The following is a 24502-nucleotide window of genomic DNA, read 5'->3' on the forward strand; positions in this document are numbered from 1 at the left end:
ATCTGCTGTACTTGTCCAGTACCACACTTTTCAACTCTGATCTCCAGCATCTGCAGTCCTCACTTTCTCCCAATCTGCTGTTTGTACTATGCAGTACGGAAGGAGAGCTGCACTGTCAGAGGCATCGTTTATCTGTATAAAATGTTAATCTAATAATCTCTCCACACACTTACATCAATGTGAGAAAATTCCTTGATGTTATGTTTATCTTCTCCCGCCTAGCATTTAGCTCTCTACCTACATCACCTGATCATTACAAGTACCTATCTGACATCTTACTTTGTTACCATTCTTAATAAAATACTGTCAATATATTTGTTTATCTTTCCAATTTCACTTGAGGCTTGTTACAAACTTCCTATTATAGACAGCCTGCAAACGGAGCCCGCTACCCAGTGCTTCCACTCTAACCCACAATCCTGCTTCCTCTGCTACTGTCCTTCACATATATATTGCATGTCACCCTTAATCTTTGGCCATGACCCCTCCAGCCATTGCTCCTCAGCATTATTCCCCTCTGGCCTCACTTCCTGGCGTCCAATCTTATCTTTGACCTTTTTTTTGGCTTTAGTCCTTTCTCTCATTCTGAACTACACTCTTGACCTTCATCTTGTAGCAGTAGATTAAAACAAAAACACTATGTTTGTGGAAATCTGAAACAAACATGGAGAATGCTGGAGAAACTCAGTAGGCAGCATCTGTAGAGAGGGACAAATAGAAAATTAGTATTCTGAAGTAGTCATACTGGAATCAAAACATTAACTATTGTTCCTCTGCAAGTGTAGAGTTTATCCATCATTCTCCTGTATTTGTATTTGGTAGCAGTAGTTGGTTAGTGGAGATAATCTTGGGACTTGGGCTGAATACTGCACCAAACACCTTCTGCTACCTGATTGAGGTCAATAAATATATATACAATGCATTATTTACATAAAGGCAAGTTGTTTTAATTAGGAAAGCACAGATCCATTCTATAGGATGTTGTTAAACTTGAGACAATGCAGAAACGATTTACAAGGATTTGCAAAGACTTGGGATATAGCGATAGGCTGAATATATTGAGGCTTTCAGAAGATTTGTAGCTCAGGTTGACGTTCTGGATGTAGGTTTGCTCACTGAGCTGGAAGGTTCGTTTTCAGATGTTTCTGAAAAATAACATATATATACTAAATACTGAACTACAGAAGCAATCATCTCAACATTAAAAAAAGTAGATGCATGAGAACATTATTTCAATGAGCCACCAGACACTGCAGCACAGAGAAGAGGAAAATCACCTATACAATGTTTTCAAAATGAATGGGTACTCAATGAACACAGTCTGCTGATTTCTCCGCAACAAACCCAAACAAGCAGACAAAACACATCCAGAAATCCGAGCCACTCGCCCCGACATCAAAGACATCTTGGAATTGACTGCCAGACTACTTAGACCTTTTGGCATCATAGTAGCCCAACAACCCACCAACACTGTAAAACAACAGATAATGAACATGAAAGACCCTATACAGACAACAAGCAAAACTAATGTAATTTCCAAAACATGTATTTGGAAAGGCAAGGACTGATTAGGGATAGCTTTGTGCATGGGAAATCAAGTCTTACAAACTTGATTGAGTTTTTTTGAAGAAGTAACAAAGAGGATTAATGAGGGCAGAGCAGTAGATATGATCTATATGGACTTCAGTAAGGCGCTTAACAAGCTTCCTGAGCAGACTAGGGCTGTTTTCCCTGGAGCGTCGGAGGTTTTGTAAACCTTATAGAGGTTTACAAAATTATGAGGGGCATGGATAGGATAAATAGACAAAGTATTTTCCCTGGGGTGGGGGAATCCTGAACTAGAGAGCATAAGTTTAGGGTGAGAGGGGAAAGATATAAAAGCGACCTAAGGGGCAACTTTTTCACGCAGAGGGTGGTACGTGTATGGAATGAACTGCCAGAGGAAGTGGCAGAGGCTGGTACAATTGCAACATTTAAAAGTCATCTGGATGGGTATATGAATAGGAAGGGTTTGGAGGGTTATGGGCAGGGTGCTGGTAGGTGGGACTAGATTGGGTTGGGATATCTGGTCGGCACGGACGGGTTGGACCGAAGGGTCTGTTTCCATGCTGTACATCTCTATGACTCTATAACTGTAACAAACATTACATTGGACAAACAGGCAGAAAACTAGCCACCAGGATACGTGAACATCAACTAGCCACAAAAAGACATGACCCACTCTCACTAGTAGCCTTACATATAGATGGGGATGGACACCACTTGGAGGGGACAACACATCCATCCTAGGACATGCCAAACAGAGACAAACATGAGAATTCCTAGAAGCATGGCATTCCAACCAGAACTCTATCAACAAACACATTGACTTGGATCCTATTTACCACACACTGAGAAAAAGAACAGGAAATAATGTCACCACAGGAAGTGGCATCACCAACCCAAGGAAACCTAAACACATAAATAGAAAGCAGGTCATACCACTAGTGCTTCATCTGGAGGCTCACTAATGATGTTACCTGGTATGGTGACAAAACTCTGAAAACGAACTTTCCAGCTCAGTGAGCAAACCTACATCCACAATCTGGGGCTTTTTCCCTGAAATGTCACAGGCTGAGAGATCATGGAATTTAGCCCAACAAGTCCACACCTACCTTCTGAAGAGTATCCCACCCAGACCCATTCCCCTAATGAGATCACCTTATAGAAGCTGATAAAATCATGAGGGGCATGGATAAGGTGAATAGTCAAAGTCTTTTTTTAGACTGGGAGAGTCTAAAACTAGAGAGCATAGGTTTAAGGTGAGAGGGGAAAGATTTAAAAGGACCTGAGGGGTAACTTTTTCATTCAGAGGGTATTGTGTGTGTGGAACGAGCTGCCAAAGGAAGTCTTGGAGGCATATCCAATTGCAACGGTTTAATGGCATCTAGGTGGGTATATAAATAGGATGGGTTTAGAGGGATATGGGCCAAATACTGGCAAATGGGACTGAGTCAGACTGCAATGTCTGGTCAGCACAAGCGAGTTGAACCAAAGGGTTTATTACTGTGCCATTTGACTCCATGCACTATATTTTTCCATTTGTACATTGGTTGCCAGGGAAAACAATGCTTGAAGGAACATAACTCAGGTTTTAATATCGATCCTCATGGGAATCTATGACTCACTTGAATCGCCACACATTGTTGAGAAGGAACCAGAACGTTAAGCGAGGACTTGGCGTGTTCCATTATAATTTATGTAGACACCTTGTGCCCAAATTGAATGCTACATTTGTTACACCAGTGACAAAGCTTCAAACGTACTTCATTGGATCTAAAACATGTTGGACAGCCCCTCTTTTGTTTTGCTGTGTATTCAAACATAACTACCTGAAGAAGGAACAGCGCTCCAAAAGCTATTACTTCCAAATAAACCTGTTGGACTATAATCTGTGGTTTTTAACTTCAAACCTAGTGTCAACCCAACACCTGGCCATATCTTCTCCCACTCCAGCAGCAAACAAGTATAGGCATTGCACACGCGCAGTGGCGGACTTGAAGGCGAACCACGCGGTGAAGCACTGCACATGCGCAATCACAGCCGAGCCGCGCTGCAACGAAGCTGAGGAGGGAAATCTCGTCGAAAGGGGGTGTCCATCGCGCAAATAGCCTTCCGCAGGCATTGCACATGCGTGGTAGAGAATTGAAGCTGAACGTCGGCTGGAGGGGCCCGACTGCGCTTGCGTTTTGCCAGCACTGGGGTCACATAGGAGCGCGCGCTTGAGTTGTTTTGGCGCCAGGTGAAAAGCGGGAGCGGTTGGCGGAAAATTTTAAAGTCGTTCAGAACCGAAGCCGGATCAAAGGATGGCGATTCGACTGTCGGAGGGGGCAATTTCGGTGCGTATGGGGCAATGTTTACCTCATAAAAATCCGTTTAATCTTTTGGTTCTTGTGTAACGTACCCGTTTTTGGCTTTATTCTTTACTATTAAATTAGTTGGAATATGGAGGCGCAGGTTGAGGCGAGTTGTGGTGTGAGCAATGAAATAACATTGGGTCACAATGACATATATAATGTTTCTTATCTTTGTCAAAATTGCTGCTGCAAATGGGTTTTTTTTTTGCGGATGTAACGTGAAGCCTGTGCGCCGGGCCTTGAATGCGCAGTTAACAGGAGTGAGTCAAATTTAAAACAAAACATCTAAAAATTAACCTGCGGGTGCTGGACATCCGAAACAAAAAAAGGAAAGCGTCGGAGAAGCTCAGCAGGTCCGGAACACAATGCTGAAGAAACTCAGCAAGTATCTGTGAAGAGAGAAAACGCAGTTAACATCTCCAACCTAGCGGCCCTTCAGAACTTACTACTATACCTATCTAATGCTGTAATCTTTAAACCTACACAACCTTTCCTCTTGGAAGTCAAGCACAGTTGGAGCTAGACGGGGTTAATCCTTTCACTGAAAGTCCCTAGAATTCCTGTTTCTTTTGAAGGTGTTGCAAGTTTCCAGTATTTCATGCTGTTTAAAATAGCACTCAGCTTGTGTTTTTATGCTGGTTTTTAAAATGTAGTTGAAGTGCCCCCCCCCCCCCCCCCAAAATGTCAGTGTGTCACTAGAGAGATATCTATAGATGTTGAGCCATAGAGTCATAGAGATGTATACCATGGAAACAGACCCTTTGGTCCAACCCTTCCATGCCGACCAGACATCCCAACCCAATCTAGTCCCACCTGCCAGCATCTGGCCCATATCCCTCCAAATCCTTCCTATTCCTATATCCATCCAGATGCCTCTTAAATGTTGCAATTGTACCAGGCTCCACCACATCCTCTCGTAGCTCATTCTATACATGTACCATTCTGCATGAAAAAGTTTCCCCTTGGGTCTCTTTTATATCTTTCCCCTCTCACCCTAAACCTATGCCCTCTAGTTCTGGATTCCCTGACCCCAGGGAAAAGACTTTGCCTATTTACCCTATCCATGCCCCTCATAATTTTGTAAACCTCTATAAAGTCACCCCTCAGCCTCTGACACTCCAGGGAAAACAGCCCCCAGTCTGTTCAGCCTCTCCCTATAGCTCAAATCCTCCAACCCTGGCAACATCCTTGTAAGTCTTTTCTGAACCCTTTCAAGTTTCACAATATCTTTCCGTTAGGAAGGAGACCAGAATTGTATGCAATATTCCAACAGCTGCAACACAACCTCCCAACTCCTGTACTCAATACTCTGACCAATAAAGGAAAGCATACCACCTTCACTATCCTATCTACCTGTGACTTCTTCGCTGTCCATTACTCCAATTTTGGTGTCATCTGCAAACTTACTAACTGTGCCTCATATGCTCGCATCCAAATCATTTATGTAAATGACAAAAAGTAGACGGCCTAGCACCGATCCTTGTGGCACTCCACTAGTCACAGGCCTCCAGTCTGAAAAACAACCCTCCACCGCTACCCTCTGTCTTCTACCTTTGAGCCAGTTCTGTATCCGAATGACTAGTTCTCCCTGTATCCAATGAGATCTAACCTTGCTAATCAGTCTCCCATGGGGAACCTTGTTGAACGCCTTACTGAAGTCCATGTAGATCACATCGACTGCTCTGCCCTCATCAATTCTCTTTGTTACTACTTCAAAAATCTCAATCAAGTGTGTGAGACATGATTTCCCACGTACAAAGCCATGTTGACTATCCCTGATCAGTCCTTGCCTTTCCAAATACATGTACATCCTGTCCCTCAGGATTCCCTCCAACAACTTGCCCACCACCAAGGTCAGGCTCGCCGGTTTATAGTTCCCTGGCTTGTCTTTGCCACTCTTCTTAAACAGTGGCACTACGTTAGTCAACCTCCTGTCTTCCGGCACCTCACCTGTGACTGTTGATGATACAAATATCTCAGCAAGAGGCCCAGCAATCACTTCTCTAGCTTCCCACAGAGTTCTCGGGTGCACCTGATCAGGTCCTGGGGATTTATCCACCTTTGTGTTTCAAGACATCCAGCACTTCCTCCTCTGTAATATGGACATTTTGCAAGGTGTCACCATCTATTTTGCTACTTTCTCTATCTTCCATATCCTTTTCCACTGCAAATACTGATACAAAATACTCGTTTAGTATTTCTCCCATTTTCAGCAGCTCCACACAAAGGCCACATTTCTGATCTTTGAGGGGGCCCTATTCTCTCTCTAGTTATCCTTTTGGTCCTTAATGTATTTATAAAAACCCATAGAAAGTGGTGTGAGGACAGATGACCTATAGCTTGACCAAATACCCAGGCACCTGAAAGCATCACTAAGCAGTGAAACCATCCTATAAGTAAAGCCAGTAATATTATTGATGGCTAAATATTATGCAATGGCAGGGAGAGGCCTATACTTGAGATAAAATGGGTTATTGAAAGGTTTAAAAAAAATGTGGTTATCAAATAGAAGTTGGAGATTTTGTTTATGAATGGCCTTTCATGCCCCCAGTGTTTCCAAAATATTTGAGTGAACTTTTTCCATGTATGTACACCACTTTCTATGGTTCAGCATTAATATCATTTGATAACTCTCCTGTGATACACACATTTTGGGGGCACTTCAACTACATTTTTCAAAAATCAGCACAAAAACACAAGCTGAGTGCAATTTTAAATAGTATGAAGAAGTACCAGAAATTTACAACACCTTCAATTTTGAATTAGTCTAGCAAAGATTGCTTGCAGATACACTGGGCAGCGAATGCTCACTGTTGTGATGTCAGCTCCACAGGTTAGTCAGTTTCTGAAGGAGAAAGATAAATTTTATTTTAATTAGAATAAAGGTTATAGGACACAAAATAGAACCTGGTGACATAGGCAGATGATATTTGACATGCTTATGCTGTCTGCTTGAAAAGCCTGTTAAATTTAGTCCCACATGCATCCTTACCCTCGTTCCCCCTGCTGCCTGCAATCCTGCACCTTACTGCCCTATAAGTACATTGTTACTCAGTCTCTATTTGTAGATAAAGAGAATTATGTTCTAGCCTAAAGATGTCCAAGTTGCTCTGTGCTGAAATATTGAATTAGCCCTCTATCTTTCCCAATCATAAGCTTTTCCCTCAGTTCTTTGAAGGATTTGGCATTTAAAAGGTAAGCTTTGTCAGTAGTTCAGATTTTGATATGTTAAATAGGATTATTCTCTGATTGCTGACCCCCTTAAGATTTCCAGGGCTTTATTCCCTGTGTACAACTTGTCACTTATTACCAATTCACAAAAACATCAAAATGGTGCAGCTGCTTTATGCAGTAGCTATGCATTGTGTATACCAACTTCAGCAAGCTGTTTTGGCATTTGCAGTTTAAATTTAAAGTGACGCTTTTAAAACCTTCATAGTTTTTAACATGCATTGTGAAAGACATAAAGCGGTTAGACTACTTCTCTTCCTGGTGTTTTATAATTTCCCCTTTTGTTAACTTTTGTCACGTGCATTTTTAAAGATGTCTAAGCAAAGTAGGTAATCGTGTATCTTTGTAGTCTTTCACATGTGCCAAAAGCATGTGATTCTACTAACTGGAAGTGAGAGACACAGTCGCTTGTAAAAGACAATTCAAGACCAGATAAAAATAGTAGTTACCTGAAAGCCCAAACCAGGTAGAATTTTGGCATAAAGCACTTAATATTCCTACAGCATTTGGTATATTTTTCAGAACCTTGCAATTTTGAAATTCTGATTTAGGCAATTGAGGCACAATACATAATATAGAACTTTTCACAACTTGCTTGATTTGCCACTGACCAGGAAGTTAATTTAACAAGTATGGTGCGGCGTCCTCTGTGGTGACATTGGTTGAGGTTCAAGATCTGGCGTCAAAATGGGTTGAGGTGTCATTTTGTCCTACGTTGTGCTGAACGTAAGTATATTGTTGAGTTTGAAAATCCACATACTTGTGAAAATGATACAGGCATTGACTTTCAATGTATGCTCACTCCTGAGATGTGGTTGTCGCTGGCAAGACCAGCATTTATTGCCATTCCTTAGTTGGCCTTGAAGGTGTTGGTGAGCCGCCTAATATTCATAGAATCTTTACAGTGTGGCAACAGGCCATTTGGCCCAACCAGTCCACACCGAGTATCTGAAGAGTAACTGACCCAGACACATTTCACTATATGATTACTCTACATTTATCCCTGACTAATGCACCTAACCTGCACTTCCCTGAACGCTGGCCAAATTAGCATGGTCAATTCACCTAACTTGCACATCTTTGGATTGTGGGAGGAAACTGGAGCACCCAGAGGAAACCCACATAGACACTGGGCGAATGTGCAAACATCGCACAGGAAATCGTTCGAGGCTGGAATTGAACCCGGATCTCTGGCGCTGTGAGGCAGCAATGCTAATCACTGAGCCGCTGTGCTGCCGCCTTGAACCTCTGTAGTTCATCTGCTGGAGGTACGCCCATAATGCTGTTTGCAAGGGAGTTCCAGGATTTTAACCCAGTAACATTGAAGGGATAGCAATATATTTCCAAGTCAGGATGAGTGGCTTAGAAAGGAAGCTGCAGTTATTTGAGTTCTGTGGGCTGCTTTGACCTGGATGGTGATGAGGTCCTTAAGTGTTGTTGGAGCTGCACTTGTCCAGGCAACTGGGGTGTCTGCCATCAACACTTGAATTGTACCTTGGGTATGGTGTACGGCTTTGGGGAATCAACAGATGAAGTGAATGCTGCAGGAGTACCAGTCTCTGACCTGCTCTTGTAGTCACAGTATTTGTATGAGTAGTCCAGTTCAATTTCTAATTACTGGTAACTATGTGGATGGTGATGGTGAAGTTTTCAGTGCTGGTCATGTGATTGTCAAGGGACTATGATTAGATTCTCTCATGGAAAATAGTTACTGTCTGGCACTTGTAGGGCACACATGGCACTTGACATGTCAGTCCAAATCCCTCTTTATACAGTTTTTACTGCATGTGGACATGAACTACTTCAGCATCTCAGGAATTGTGAATGGTAGTGAACATGCACACTTCCAACTTTTATGATGGATGGAATATCTTTGCTGAAGCAGCTGAAGGTGGTTGGGCTGAAGATGCTTCCCTAAGTTAACATGTAGAGATGAGACTTAATTCATACCTATAGCATTGATTGTTTCATTTTTCCGAGGCATGTGTTGGAAGTCCAGCCCTGCTATTCCTAGAATTATTACAAAAGTTAATTTTGTATATTTTCATAAAATCTTTCCAATTTATCTAGACCCAAACTGATAGAAAGTACGGTTGGTTTCTGAACTTGACAGTGATTGCAATTTACTACAAATAAATACAGCTGCAAGTAAACAATGATAAACCTTCTTCAAAGGACTACTTAAACACTAATCCCCTTTTAAAACTTCTGTCCACGCACATTCAAACAAACATAAACAGTGGGCATCATGGGTAGAGAGAAAACAGAAAGGCAACTTTAATGGTCTCAATAAACTGGGTCTGCTGAGATGGTTCTTCTGGCATGCTAGGATTTGTTGCTTCTTGACCTTCTCCATGTACTTTGATTGGCTTGCAGGACGCACCTTACCACATTTATGTCTGATGTATTGGTTAAAAGCTACATTTAATAGTAACTGATGAGGGAAACATTTTTCCAATTCTAGATTAGACTAATTGGCTACCTGGAAGCTAAGCAAGTAGTTATTGACAGCAAAAGGCCTTTGTCATAGATGACGGATCAAATTCTCTAAGCAAATCAGCTACTGTGGTGTTCAAATCTTCATTCATACACACTCCATGACTCCCAACTTATCTGTAGCTTGGCTTGCCTGACAGCTTGAACTGAAGGCATGTAGACACCACTTAAATGAGTAGCAGTCCTTTTCAAGGTAAGACAGTTATCTTCCCATTTCAGTCCAGAATCATAACAGAAAAATAAAAAAAAAATTTAAAATTCTGATAACATAGGTTTGTGAGAAATGCTAATGGGTGGATAGGATGTTCCTAACTGGAAGTTAAATATTTCTGGATGTGAATAATCTTGTATTCTAGACTCACTTCTCAACATGGGTTGAAAGTACTTCGATGTAATAGCCCATCCCAATTGTGATTCAAGTAACAGTTTGCAATTCCAGTGTAAAGAATAACTCTTCAATTTTGTTTTTCAGTCGATAGTTCAAGGAGGAACGCCTTCACAGCCACTTTTACAAGTTATTGTAAGTGTCTTATTTTAAATTCTAGGTTACAGCCTTTTAATTAGGTTAACTGATTTGGCAAGACATAACATGTAAATGTCTAATATAATTGTGTGCTAAATGTGATTTGCAGTCTGAGTATGGCTAGCTGTGCACAAAAACAGATCCAAATGCAATTAAAATATTGTTTTGAATGTATGATTTTACATATTTTAAGTTATCGTTCTTTGTGGGAATTAATTTTATAAAATACTAAGCAGTCAGGTTTATTTATTAATGTGACAGTATTCATAATGGCAAGGTAAACCCCTCAAAAGTATTTGCAATACCAAATTTGCCATGAACTAGCTCAACTATATCTTTCGTAAAATTCTGTTTTAAACAAAATTCTGATGTATTTAAGAGTGGTAACTTGATGCAGTTTGATTAATGTTGCAAATGAGTTTGTCGCAAATCAATACAGCACCTCTGCATAACCTGATTTTGATTACTGAAAATGACTGCAAACAATGTAGAAGTTTTTGCTAATAAAAATGAGCTATGGTAGTCAGTTGGCTACAATCTGTTTTATAAAATACATTCACAAGCTATTATAACAAATCCTGAGAGTAATCAAATGGACCCGCTGAATTTGAAGAGCTACCTTAAAGGCCTGCGAAGGAGAGCACTTGACAGAAACGTAGTTAGTACATTCTGGGAGTGGAGTCACTTCTGTCTAGCATGGTGGTTATTAAACAATTATTAAAGCTACCCAGTTTTTGACCACCTTGTATCAGTTTTGTATAAGTTATACCCTGGAAGCCAACAAAGTGTAGCAATGCCACTCTTGTGATTCAATCTTGCGTGTTCCAAGTTGGGGTCTAACATACCTGTTTTGACTGCAACATTAATTTAAGGTAATAAGTATTTTGGATTAATATGCAAAGTGGAAAGGGCCCCTTCTGCTTACTGTCATGCAAATCAATTGTAACATATAATTGTTGTTTACAGCCAATATTGTTTCTGCCATAAAAGCAATTTATCTTGATTTATATAGAGTATCCGACGCATTACAAATGGCCCCCCAAGGTATCGCGTGCTGATGAGTGATGGAATCCATACACTGTCCTGTAAGTATTGCAGATCAGAATTTCTTTGCACCAACTAGCAAAGTGATTTAATTGTTCAACCAATTCATTGAATTTTATACAACATATTAGCATGCTAATAAAGAATCATAGTTCCAGTCTAATTGCAGAAGCAGTTCCATGACCACTTTTGTATGTTGCTTTTTATGTGAAGAGAGGGTGCTTCATAAATATAAGCCAGTAATTGAGCCATGACTGAAAGACTGATTGATTGGCAGATTTGCAGTGGAACAGTAAATAAAAACCAAAAGAATTCCAGATGCTGGAAATCAGAAACAAAAACAGAAATTGCTGAAAAAGCTCAGCAGGTCTGTCCGCATCTGTGACAAGAAATGACGAGTGACCCTTTCCCAGAACTATACTTCATTAACTGAAATTTTCATTGCAGTGGAACAGGGTGGGTGAGAAGAAGCACACACTGTTGACCAAAACTTAAAAAAAATGTTTAGCTTGTCACCATCAGGCAGGAACAGATTGAGAGTAGAACATAAGAGAATATGTAAGTGGCAATTTTAACTTTTTATTGTTTGAACTAAGTAGCTTTGACTTGACGATTGCTTAGCAGGAGAAAAGTCTTTGGTTATCAATAGCTTTGATATAACAGTTCTAATTCAATAACCCATTTCAATTCTTTCAATTCCCCTTCTGACTCCCTCTCTGACATGTCCATCCTGGGTCTCCTCTATTGCCACAGCAAATCACACTGCAAGTTGGGGGAACAGCACCTCATCTTTTGCCTGGGCAGCTGACAGCCCGGAGGACTCAATACTGATTTCTCCAATTTCAAATAATCTTCCCACCCATCTCAAGTCAGGCAGGATCCGAGGAGCAGGAAAATCATTTTGGGCAAATGATTTTTCTGTTCCTCCGATGCTGGCTGACCTGCTGTGCTTTTCCAGTGCCATGCCCTTGACTAAAATAAAAACTTGCCTGGCTGTCTTCAGAGAATCAAGCATTTGAACCCCAAGGTTCGTCTCTGCTCAAGTTGTTCCATTGAGACTGTAGTGTCTCTGATTTATTCTGCCAAAATGCATTCCCTCACTTCTCACTGCACTGAAATTCATCTGTCAACTGTCTGCCTATTTGGCCAACTTGCCAACATCCCTCTGAAATTGCTCAGCATCTTCCTCACAAATCACTGTTCTCACTAGATTCAGAGATTTTGCCTTCAATCTCCATCTCCAAAACGTAATATAAATCAGCAAGAGCAAGGGTCCCAACGCCGTTCTCTGTAGAGCACCAGTTTCAATTTGTCTCCAATGTGAGAAATGCTCATGTATTATCTACCCTCTGTTTACTATCTTTTAGCCAATTTCTAATCTGTACTGTCAAGGGCCCAAACATTTGATTTGCGAACCAACTAGACATGTGGCACTGCTTTCTGAAGGTTCAAATTTCCAACATCTACACTACTAGCACTATCCTGTTCCACTGCCTGTCACCTCTCCAAAGAACTCAACTAAATACGTCAGACATGTCCCGTCCTTAACAAAGCCATGTTGACTGTCTAATATTAACACATTTTTCTTAGAATTAGGTAACTATACTCATTTATGTTATGGCCTCCATCAGTTTTCCTGCTATTGTCATCAAATTAACAGGTTTTTAGTTTCCTGGGTTATCCATTTCTCCATTCTTAAACAATGGTGTCAGAGTTGCAATCTTCCAGTCCCCCAGGACTAATCCTGTGTTCAGAGATGCCTGGAAAATTTCTGGAAAAGATAAAGAAGGGGCCTAAGGGGCCACTTTTTCACATCGCTGTGGTGCATGTATGGAATGGGCTGTCAGAGGAAGTTGTGGAGGCTGCTACAATTGCAGCATTTTAAAGGCGTCTGAATGGGTATATGAATAGGCAGGGTTTGGAGGGATATGGGCTAGGTGCTGGCAAATGCGACTAGATTAGTTTAGGATATCTGATTGGTATGGATGAGTTGGACTGAAGGGTCTGTTTTCATGCTGTATTTCTCTATGACCTCCACTATTTGCTCCCTTCCCTCAAATCTAGGATTTATCCCAACTGGGCCTGGCACCCTCTCTATCTGGAGTGCTGCTAAATGCAAGAAATCTGAAATAAAAAGAAAATGCTTTGGAGGGTTGGGACACTCCAGTTAAGCAGCATCTGTGGCAGGAGGGAAATAAATATTTTGTCTGTGCCCTTTCATCAAAACTGGGAATATTTGGGATGAAATAGGTTTTGAGAAAGGGTTGGATGGGATAAGGACCAAGTAAGGTCTATCACATAGCTTGGGCAGGTGTAATTGACAGATGTTACTCTACAGGGTGAAATGGAACGGAAATGTGAGGGTGTGGTGATGACAAAGAAACATGTTTTGAACAGACTTCTAAAATCATAGTCATACAGCGCCTCCAATCCAACTTGTCCATGCCGACCAGATATCCCAACCCAATCTAGTCCCACTGGCCAGCACTCGGTCCCTATCCCTCCAAACCCTTCCTATTCATAAACCCATCCAGTTGCCTTTTAATTGTTGCAATTGTACTAGCCTCTACCACTTTCTCTGGCAGCCCATTCCACACAAGCACCACCCTCTGTGTGACAAAGTGCTCCTTTTAAGTCTCTTTTATATCTTTTTCCCCCTCTCACCCTAAACCTATGCCCTCTAGTTCTGGACTCCCCCACCCCAGAGAAAAGACCTTGTCTATTTACCCTATCCAGGCCCCTCATGATTTTATAAACCCCTAAGGTCACCCCTCAGCCTCTGATACTATAGGGAAAACAGCCCTAGTCTATTCAACCTCTCCCTGTAGCTCAAATCCTCCAACCCTGGCAACACCCTTGTAAATCTTTTCTGAACCCTTTCAAGTTTCACAACATCCTTCCGACAGGAAGGAGACCAGGATTTCATGCAATATTCCAACAGTGGCCTAACCAATGGCCTGTACAACCGCAACGTGACCTCCCAACTCCTGTACTCAACACTGTCCAATAAAGGAAAGCATACCAAATGCCGCCTTACTATCCTATCTACCTGTGACTCCACTTTCAAGGTGCTATGAACCTGCACTCCAAGGTCTCTTTGTTCAGCAACACTCCCTCAGACCTTACTATTAGGTGTATAAGTCCTGCTAAGATTTGCTCTTCCAAAATGCAGCACCTCTCATTTATCTAAATTAAATTCCATCTGCCATTCATCAGCCCATTGACTCATCTTGTCAACATCCCATTGTAATCTGAGGTAACCTTCTCTGTCCACTACTTCTCCAATTTTGGTGTCATCTGCAAACTTGCTAACTAGACCTGTTATGCTCACATCTGCTTGCTGAAAGGAAAAAAAAGCTTAAGACGATAGAAATAGGCCATTTGGCCCATAAAGTCTGCTCCACCATTCACTGAGATGGAGGCAGATCTGTCCCTCCAATCTGCTTTTCTGTCTTATTCCCATAACCTTCATGATTAAAAATCTCAATCTTGAATATGCTTCCAACACAGCACAAGCAGTATAAAAGGAAACCAAATGGGGAATAAATTTTGATCCGAGCACATTGAACTCTGTTGAATTCATAAGGCTGTCAAATACCTAATTGAGTGATAAGATACTATTCCTGAAGCTTACCTGGAGCCTCACTGGAAAGTGCAATAGACAGAGGGTAGAAATCTCAATGTGAGAGCAATGTGGAGCCCCTGAAACACTTCTGTTTCTCTCTCCTGGTGCCTAAACTGAGATTTTTTTTTAAACCAATTCCGTGTCTGATGCTCCAGGGAAAACAGCCCCAGCCTGTTCAGCCTCTCCCTGTAGCTCAGATCCTCCAACTCTGGCAACATCCTTGTAAACCTTTTTCTGAGCCCTTTCAAGTTTCATCACATCTTTCCGACAGGAAGGAGACTAGAACTGCATGCAATATTTCTGTTTTTAATGCAAACTGTTGCTATTGCAAGCCTTTTTAGTTGGCAAACAGTGGCTCTGCAGGACTCTAAAGAAATATTTGAAGGTGATCACTCCAGTGTATGAGTGAAACCAACTTCACAATTGAAATGCTCCATGATACTGGATTTCTTTGACTTTTATCAGCGAAAACAAGAATGCATTATGGGAAACTTGTCAAACTGAAGACTTGTGATTGCAATTAGAAAATTGGATAACAATACAATATTGCTTAGAATGTTAATTAGCAGTTGATGAATTGGTTAAGAGTTCAGAAGTAGCCCTGAACTGTAACCCTTGCTGAGGTGTCAACTTTTGCATGATATTCTCCTCCTTGTTTTCCAAAACCTCCCTGTCTTTGCATCTCTCCATCTTTAATCTCCTCTTGTCCCACACCCTCCAAGAGCGGAATGTAAGTTCAATTATAGAGTCCGATGTACAGCATGGAAACAGACTCTTCAGTCTAACCCATCCACGCCGACCAGATATCCAATCCAATCTAGTCCCACCTGCTAGCACCCGGCCCGTATCCCTCCAAACCCTTCCTATTCCTATATCCATCCAAATGCCTCTTGAATGTTGCAATTGTACCAGCCTCCTCCACATCCTCTGGCAGCTCATTCCATACACGTGTCACCCTCTATGTGAAAAAGGTGCCCCTTAGGTCTCTTGTATATCTTTCCCCTCTCACCCTAAACCTATGCCCTCTAGTTCTGGACTCCCTGACCCCAGGGAAAATACTTTGTCTATTTATCCTATCCATGCCTCTCATAATTTTGTAAACCTCTATAAAGTCACCCCTCCGTGTCCGATGCTCCAGGGAAAACAGCCCCAGCCTGTTCAGCCTCTCCCTGTAGCTCAGATCCTCCAACTCTGGCAACATCCTTGTAAGCCTTTTTCTGAGCCCTTTCAAGTTTCATCACATCTTTCCGACAGGAAGGAGACTAGAACTGCATGCAATATTCCAACAGTGGCCTAACCAGTGTCCTGTACAGCCGCAACATGACCTCCTAATTCCTGTACTCAATACTCTGACCAATAAAGGAAAGCATACCAAACACCTTCACGATCCTATCTACCTGCGACTCCACTTTCAAGGAGCTATGAACCTGCACTTTGGGCATTTTCTATTCATAATTGTTCCATGACTGGTGACTGTGCCTTCAATTACTGGAGCCTGAGCTCTAGAATTTCCTCTCTATACCTCTTTTTTGCTCCCCACCTTTTTAAGACACTTCTTGAAACCTACATTTTTGACAAAGCATTCAGTCATTTGACCTAATATCTCATTATGGGCTTAGTTTTACTTAATGTTCCAATGGAGTGTTCTAGAATATTCCATGACTCTTAAAAAGTGCTATATAAAATATAAGACTGTAAGACATAAGTGCAGAAGCAGGCCTTTCAGACCATCAAATTTGCTCTGCCACTCAGTAAGACAGTGGCTTTGATAACTCTCAATTTGATTTTTTTCCTGCCTTTTCCGAATGAACCTTGATTCCCTTACTGTTTTTTTTAAAAGTGCCTGTCCTAGCCTTGAATGTACTTATGACCCAGCCTCTACAGTCCTCTGCTATATGGACTTTCGTAGGTTCAGTATCCTCTAAGTGAAGAAATTTCTCTGACTTGCATTGTCACCCCTTTATAATGAAAATATGCCCTCTGCTCCAAGACTTTTCCAAAAAGAGGAAACTGCTTTTTTGCACATAACCAGTCAGGATCCTGAAGAATCTTGTATGTTTCAATGAGGTCACTTCTTATTCTTTGTGTTAAGACATTAAGATACAAATAGGTGGCAAACTGGATTTAACCTAAACTACTACTTATTTTAGCTTTCCTGCTTGCAACTCAGCTGAATTACATGGGAGATGAGGGTCTTATTGCAGTAAACTGTGTCTGCCAGATCAACCGGTTCATCTGTAATACAATGAAGGATGGAAGGTATGAAAATTACTTTGTTGCTTAAATGATAAAATAATTCCCTGTATAGTAAGGGCATCTTGCTTTGGCTGGAGGAGAAAATTGGAGCATGAGTGGCAAATATGCTTAATGTCACGTTCACGTGCAGTAACAAGGAAAAGAATGGCAAGGACAATGCATATGGATCGAGAATCCATGATTAGGATTGATAGAACTTGCAAGTATGTACCATCTTATTCTCTAAGTCCCAAAGCAAGCACGGTGGTAAGATACTCACCATCAAATTGGTTATTAGTTGTGACTTTAAGTCTAAATTCAGAGACTTGAAGGCAAACTAGGCTGACAGTCCTGTGTAGACTGATGGAATTACATGCTTATTGGAGGCACCATCTGTTGGCCAAAACAATAAACTTGAGCTGGATCTGGTCCCTCAGGTAGATCTGAAAGATTGGAAGAATTCAGAGAAGAGGGCAGAAGTACTCCCCAGTGCCCTCCCAGTCTTAATCTGTGCACCAAAAATGAACTTTAGCTCAGAATCCAGAAGGAAGTCGTTTATCTCATTGAGTCTGCACCATCTCTGCAGATGCGCAATTCACCTTGTGCCATTCCCCTGTCCTCCGCACAATTTTGTACATTCCTTTTTGGATAACAGTTTAGTTCCCGATTGAATAGATTAGATTTAGATTAGATTAGATTACTTACAGTGTGGAAACAGGCCCTTCGGCCCAACAAGTCCACACCGCCCCGCCGAAGCGCAACCCACCCATACCCCTACATCTACCCCTTACCTAACACTATGGGCAATTTAACATGGCCAATTCACCTGACCTGCACATCTTTGGACTGTGGGAGGAAACCGGAGCACCCGGAGGAAACCCACGCAGACACAGGGAGAACGTACAAACTCCACACAGTCAGTCGCCTGAGGTAGGAATTGAACCCAGGTCTCTGGCGCTGTGAGGCAGCAGTGCTAACCACTGTGCCACCGTGCCGCCCTTGAGCAATATGTGGCAGAACTTAACCTTCCCACACATTGAGTGAGTAGGTTTTTTTGTGTCACTTTTTTTGCTTCTTTTGCCAATTAATTTAAATCAGTTTGTAAGTTTGCTGGTAAATTAGTTCTCTGACGTTTCATCACCATGCTAGGTAACATCAGTGAGCCTCTGAAGCGCTGGTGTTTTGTCCTGCTTGCTATTTATCTGTCTTGGTCTGTGGTGGGTGATGTCACTTCTGGTTCTTTGTCTGAGAGGTTAGTAAATGGGGTCCAAATCGATATATTTGTTGGTGGAGTTCTGGTTTTGGGGCACACTGAAGATGCTCTTTTTTTAAAATTCGCCTAACAGACTGGTGCCAGATGAGTCCTGTGCAGCACTCTTAACTGCGTAGCATGTCCTATTACAGATTGAGATCTTTCGAGTATTCTCCCATGTTTAGGAAGAGATCTCTGCTCCCAGACCCCTCATAACCGGTTAATATCCTGCCAGGCCCTGCCACCCAGCAGGCAATAGAGGGCACTAACTGAAAGGGTGCATGTGCAACGTAGCAACAACTTTCTGTATCAGGCTTATAGGGCTTAGTGAGAAGTGTAGTCGTCTTCTGGATGAAATCCCTAACCTGTCTTACAAAAGCAAGTTCGTTTTTTTTGTGTCAGTATTGAATTCAAGGCAGGTGGAAGGCCATGATCCATTGTAGCTTAGTCACCGAAGGCAGCGCAAAATTTGCTGCTTCTGCGGCTCTCAACTGTGTCTCAAGTAGATGCTGCTGTTCCTCCTTCGGTCGTTTTCGGCAAACCGAATAGGAAATAGCTAATCCCCTAGCAAAGCCCTTAGTCTGCCCATGCAATGGGAGACTGCTACTAGCCGTGCCTGAGTTGATAGTCAAGAATTCTTTCAAAAACTCCTTCAAAAAGTATTCCACAAATTTGGAATCCTTAAGGAGAAAAGGGTCTAACAGCCAGTGCCGCAAACCTAGCCCTTCACGCTTGGCCTTAACCTCCAGATATACTGCCGCTGATCAGAGATAGCTATATTCCCAACTTTACAACCCATAATCGAATCCAGAAGGGTCAAGGGAGCCGGAAAGAGGTCAATCCTTGTGTGACATCTCCAAATATCCACCAGCCCCAACTCCTTGCATAAGTCTACCACCTGCTTGGCCTGCAAAGAAATAGTTGGGGGCCCACCAGGCATCCTGTCCACTGTCGGATCCAAAAGACAATTAAAATCCCCCCCCCCCCCCCCCCGCCATGATGTGCCATGTTCCAAAAGCGCTCAACTTAGAGAATGCACTAATCAAAGATTTGAGGGGATGCACTGAAGGACAGTAGATGTTTAAAATGCCATATTCCTCCCCATGTATCAGGGCTTTAAGTATCACAAACCATCCCTGCTCATCTTTCACCTGCTCTAATAATGTGAATGGAAGATTTTTCTGGATAAGCACCGCCACTCCTTGCTTTTAGTAGTAAAGGATGACAAGAATACCTGGTCATAACCCCTGCCATTGTAACTTCAGGTGATCCCCCATCATCAAGATGGGTTTCCTGCAACAAAGCGATGACAACCTTTTCCCTCTTAAGGCTAGAAAACACTTTTTTTTTCCCCTTTCAACAGGCAAATGACTTCCCTTAATGTTCCAGGTGCACCATTTAATAAGACAATTAGCCGTATCACCTTTCAGACACCCTTGAACCCCTCTGAGGGAGAACCCTACTTACAAAGTGCCGAGCATAAGTAAATAAAGACTCATCGAATCATAGAGTAGTTTTTGTATATATAGTTCTATCATAACTATAAACAACTATTACTACCAAAGAAGCTACAAAGAAAACCAACTATAAAACTTTGAATGGAAGACTCTTCCCCCTGTCCATTGGGGGCACTCACCCTATCCATCCCCTCCTTCACAGCTCCAACCTTAGGCCAGAAAAACAAACAAGGAGATGATCCTTAAATCAACAGAAAAAAGACCAAGTCAGGATAAGCACTCCACCCATCCTTGGCCTCATATCACCCTTACTTGTGACTAAAAGAGAAGCAGAACAAACCAAAAAAAGGGAGACACCCCAAAGGACATCCACAAAATTTCACATCAGAAAATCCAGTTATTTAAAACAAAAGGAACAACTTATTCCAACGTCTCTTTCCCCCCTTTCCAAAAAGGAAATTATTAGGGAGAAAGAAAGGAATTTTAAAAAAAGGAAGGGAAAACATGGGGAAAGATAGAAAAGAGAACAAACATTAACCGTATTCTTCAGGCCAATCTGTCTATTTTAAAGTGTCTACAAAGTTTTTAGCCTTATCCGCCGAGTCAAATGTGTAAACTGAGTCCTCGTGGCTGAAACTAAGTACTGCAGGTTATCTCATGGAGTACTGGATGCCCAGGTTTCTCAGCCTCTTTTTAATTTCATTGAAGGACTTCCTCTTTCGAATTACAGCTGCTGAACAATCCTGGAAAAACATGATTTTTGACCCCTTGTACAGCAGTGCCTGCAGATCTTTTCCCAGAGATCTGGAAGCTTCTATGACTTTTTGCTTGTCCTTCTATGAATGGAAGTGCACTCGGACCAAGCGGGGGCGCTGCACTGGGCCTGACCTGTGCACTGTAACCTGATAAGCCCTTTCAATCTGAAGCCTGCTGGACTTGACGTAAAGGTCCAAAAACTTTTGGCAGCCAGCTTTCAAAGAAGCTGACTGGCTGCTCACCTTCAGAAAGCCCGCCAATTCGGAGATTTATCCTCCAACTTCGATTTTCAAGATTGTCGATATGGTCTTGCAAGGCCCACGCCCCTCGCTCCAGCACCTGGATCCGACTGGATGAGGGCTCCATTGTAGCTTCCGAGGCCTTAGTTCGACCCTCCACCACCTCCATCATCTCCCCGAGGCCCTGGATCTCCTGCTCATGCTTCTGCAGTATGATTTCCTCAATCGCAACCCCATCTTTCAAGGTAAGTCTCTCCATCACCGCAACCAATTCCTGAGAGTCTGTCAGATCCCCAGGGGGTTCAGGAGAGGATGCTGCAGCCTCTGGTGTTGTAAGTGCTTCAGGGGAGTGTCCTCCTGCTGCTATTTGCTTGCTCCTTTTCCCTTTGGCATCCTTCCCACTCCCAAATATTAACACATATGTATTCTGTAAGGTTTTAAACTAATAATTCCACCACAAGTTCGCTAGGGGTGGCAAAAAAGCGCTGGTATGCCTTGGCTGTTGGGCACAGCTGTCCACAGCAGTTCTACAGAATCGCCGCCATCTTGCCGAGTCTTCAAATAGATACTTTAACAGCTACTTACTGGAGTGCATCTTGTAGGTGGTGTATACTGCTGCGATTGTACATCCATATTGAAGGAAGTGAATATTGAAGATGGAGTGACAATCAAGTGGAGTGCTTTGTCATAGCTGATATTAAGCTTCTTGCGTGGTAGTAGTGCTGCCAACAAGATAAATCCAGGTTTTGCTAGCTGAGTCACTGTTTACTTCCCTTGAGAATATGGTGGTGAGCAACTTTCTTGAACTGCTACCATCCATTTCATTTAGGAAATCCCACAGTGCTGTTCCAGATGGAATTGTAAAATGGTGCATGCCATAGAGAGAAACTTGCATGGGTGGTGTTCTCTGCTGTCACTGCCTTTGTCCTTACTGTTGGTGGTGGATGTGGGTTTGGAAGATGCTGTCTCTGGGGCTTGGTGAATTTCTGCAGTGCATCTTTGTAGATGGCAACATTCTACTACTACTGACCAATCAGTGCTGGAGAAAATGAATGTTTGCGGGTGCCGGCTTTGTCCTGGGTGGTGTCAAACTTGTGTTGTTGAAGCTTCATTCATCCCGGCAAGTAGGGAGTATTCAATCACATTGGTTGTGTGTTGTAGATGTAGTCTTTGCTTGCCCTGACCTGCTTTTACGCCCATAGTATTGATATAGTTAGTCCAATTCTGTTTATGGTCAATGGTAACCACCAGGATGGTAATAGTGGAGGATTCAGCAGTGATAAAATCATTGAATTTAAAGAGGAGGGTGTGATTCGATTCTCTTTTGGAGATGATCATTGCCTGGCACTTGCATGATGTGAATGTTATTTGCCATTTGTCAGCTGAAACCTGGAGATTGTTCAGGTCTTGCTGCACTGTAAACTTTGCTTTGTTGACAGTGAATGGGGCTGAACATTCTGCAGTCATCGGCGAACATTCCAGCTTCTGATGAAGGAATGGTGTGATCTTGTAATGGAGAATTATAACTTTAGATTGAAGGAACCATTATTATGCAGACAGATGCTATTTTTTTCCTTGGAAATTGATTACACGTATAGCAAGTTTTTTTTGCTGAAGTTGGCAATGTTGCTTGTTCTCACATACGCTGCAATTTTTCCTGGATCTGAGGTCAGTTTGAAACATGAGAAAATTATAGTGTCCTTTCTTTTTTTGGCGGTCACAACCCATTTCATAAACGGTACTTGACCCAGTGTGCTCTGTAAAGATTAGCTCTACATTGTTTATTTGATACTGCAAGCTTCTATTATTTACTGATTCGACTGTCTGTTAGGTGATTTAAATTGAACACACATCTATCTTCCTAGCATATATCATGTTACAATATTATGCAAAATGTAGTGTTTTTTGGTTCTTTTTCATTGTTTCTCATTGCATGTTTACAGGAAAAGAAGTGATGGGTACTGAAAAGTCCAAAGATAATTCCATGTGCTGAAAACAAACCCTAGCCTGATTTTAAATCTGCATTTTTAAACTAATAGTTGATGAGAAAGATAGAGGATAGTGAGTCATGACTCACTATCAGTGAAAAGCAAAGATCCTAAATGTAAGCTCAGTCTGCATATCCTATGAATCTATTCTTATTGTTTTAATATGTACATCAAGAACTGAAGTTCCTTACTAGCCTTGATGCAGAATGATGCTGAAAAACACTGGTGCCTGCAACTCGCTGCATGATCCTAAACAGCATTTACTAAGTGGCTTTATGAAATCTTTCCCTGTCGGGAAGCTAACCCAAAAGACGAATGAACCCATCAAGGATGAATGTAGTCAAATTCTCACTTTTTGTTTGGCTTTGATTTTTACATAATCAACAATTCTGAGATGCTATAAGAGGCAATGCTTCTGCTCCAATTACCAGCAGTCCGGTCTGGATCCATGATAATACTTGTCACTTTGTCTGAAGTGTATGGGTTGAAGTCCAACTTGGAAACCTGAATAACTGTTTTGGCCAATACCCCAGTGCAATATTGAGGAGTGCTGTGTGTCAGGTACACAGTCTTTCCAATGAGACATGAGAGTAAGAGTATATGTGTCCCCTCCTGTCCTTATGTCACACTACTTGAAGATGAACAATGTCCTGAAATCAGATTAGCTGGTATGTATTTAGTTGCCAATTAAGATCTAGCTGTAAGCTAATTGGCTGTGAAATCCTTTCTGAATTCTAGTTTGTTCACAATCCATCTCAGTTTTGTTTCCTTTTTTTTTCTGAATTTAAAAAAGAATCTTCCAACCTGTCAATCTTTTAGCATTTTGCGTTCCTATGCTTTTATTTATAATGGAAAGCTTACTGCATTTCAGTTGCATCATTATTTGGATTAAGTCATGTGTTGAAGATTGGACTGAACTTGGATGGTTGACCCACGAAGCATTGTTTGTGGGAGTGTTGGAATGTTGTAGGGGCAAAAATGCATGGATGATATAGAATAAAAGATAGTTGACAACTATCAGGTCAGTGAACATTTTTATAGAAAGAACACAAGTGTTTATTATTTAGGACCCCTGAGGCTCAGTAAGTTTTTATTCAACCTGTTGTCACACACCTCTGGGGCAGGATGGGCTTGAACTCTGACTCAGAGGTATGGGCACTACCACTGAGGAGCAGTAAATCTCTGAGCAGGATGTAATTTCAACATTCCGCCTTCTGATCTGGAGTCAGGTGCACTACTTCTGTATCACAAGCCCAAGCCCAATCCCAATCCCAAAATCAGTTGATAACCTTGACAATAGTTGGGACTGTCCTCCTCAGATGTTCCCTGGTCTTTTGTGCTTTTCCAATGCCACACTTTTTGACTCATAGTTGGGTAGTGCACAAGAACAATAATGGTGAGGTTATCTGTTGCAGTAGCTGAGAATGGTAACGGCCTGTACGAGGAACCTTTTGACGGGGAAGCAATTTTAGGTCGTGTAGAGGTTGTTTCAGTCTGGTCTTATCAGTGGTTTTACCATCAATTTTATCTTTGGTTTTACCTTGGTTTTACTGGTGCTATACGCCACTGGCAATTTTATTGTTTTTCTCTGTTGTTTGAGCATTACTTAGACCAGGTTGGCAAATACGACATCAGAAGAGATACGAGACAGCTGGTGACCTTTCGGTCTGATTTTAAACCAAATTTGGCAGCGGCGATTATGGCCAATTCCAAAATTTCCGTTTGGGTGGGAGACCTGGGAAATAACTGCCCCGCACGGT

At 41.9% G+C, this 24502-nt stretch overlaps 1 protein-coding gene across 1 annotated transcript in view; it reads left to right on the forward strand.

Moving 5' to 3' along the window:
* Positions 1–3714: 3714 nt before the first annotated feature.
* The window catches only part of rpa1 (replication protein A1), a 90126-nt gene continuing 69338 nt past the window's right edge, over positions 3715–24502 (forward strand). Inside the window, exons 1-4 of the mRNA XM_072589983.1 lie at positions 3715–3878; positions 10096–10143; positions 11159–11231; positions 16966–17074. Of these exons, the coding sequence (XP_072446084.1) occupies positions 3846–3878; positions 10096–10143; positions 11159–11231; positions 16966–17074 (263 nt within the window). The 5' untranslated portion in view covers positions 3715–3845. The remainder of the gene's footprint in view (positions 3879–10095; positions 10144–11158; positions 11232–16965; positions 17075–24502) is intronic.

The sequence above is a fragment of the Chiloscyllium punctatum genome, chromosome 19, assembly GCF_047496795.1.
Source record: "Chiloscyllium punctatum isolate Juve2018m chromosome 19, sChiPun1.3, whole genome shotgun sequence".
Classification (NCBI taxonomy): Eukaryota; Metazoa; Chordata; class Chondrichthyes; order Orectolobiformes; family Hemiscylliidae; genus Chiloscyllium; species Chiloscyllium punctatum.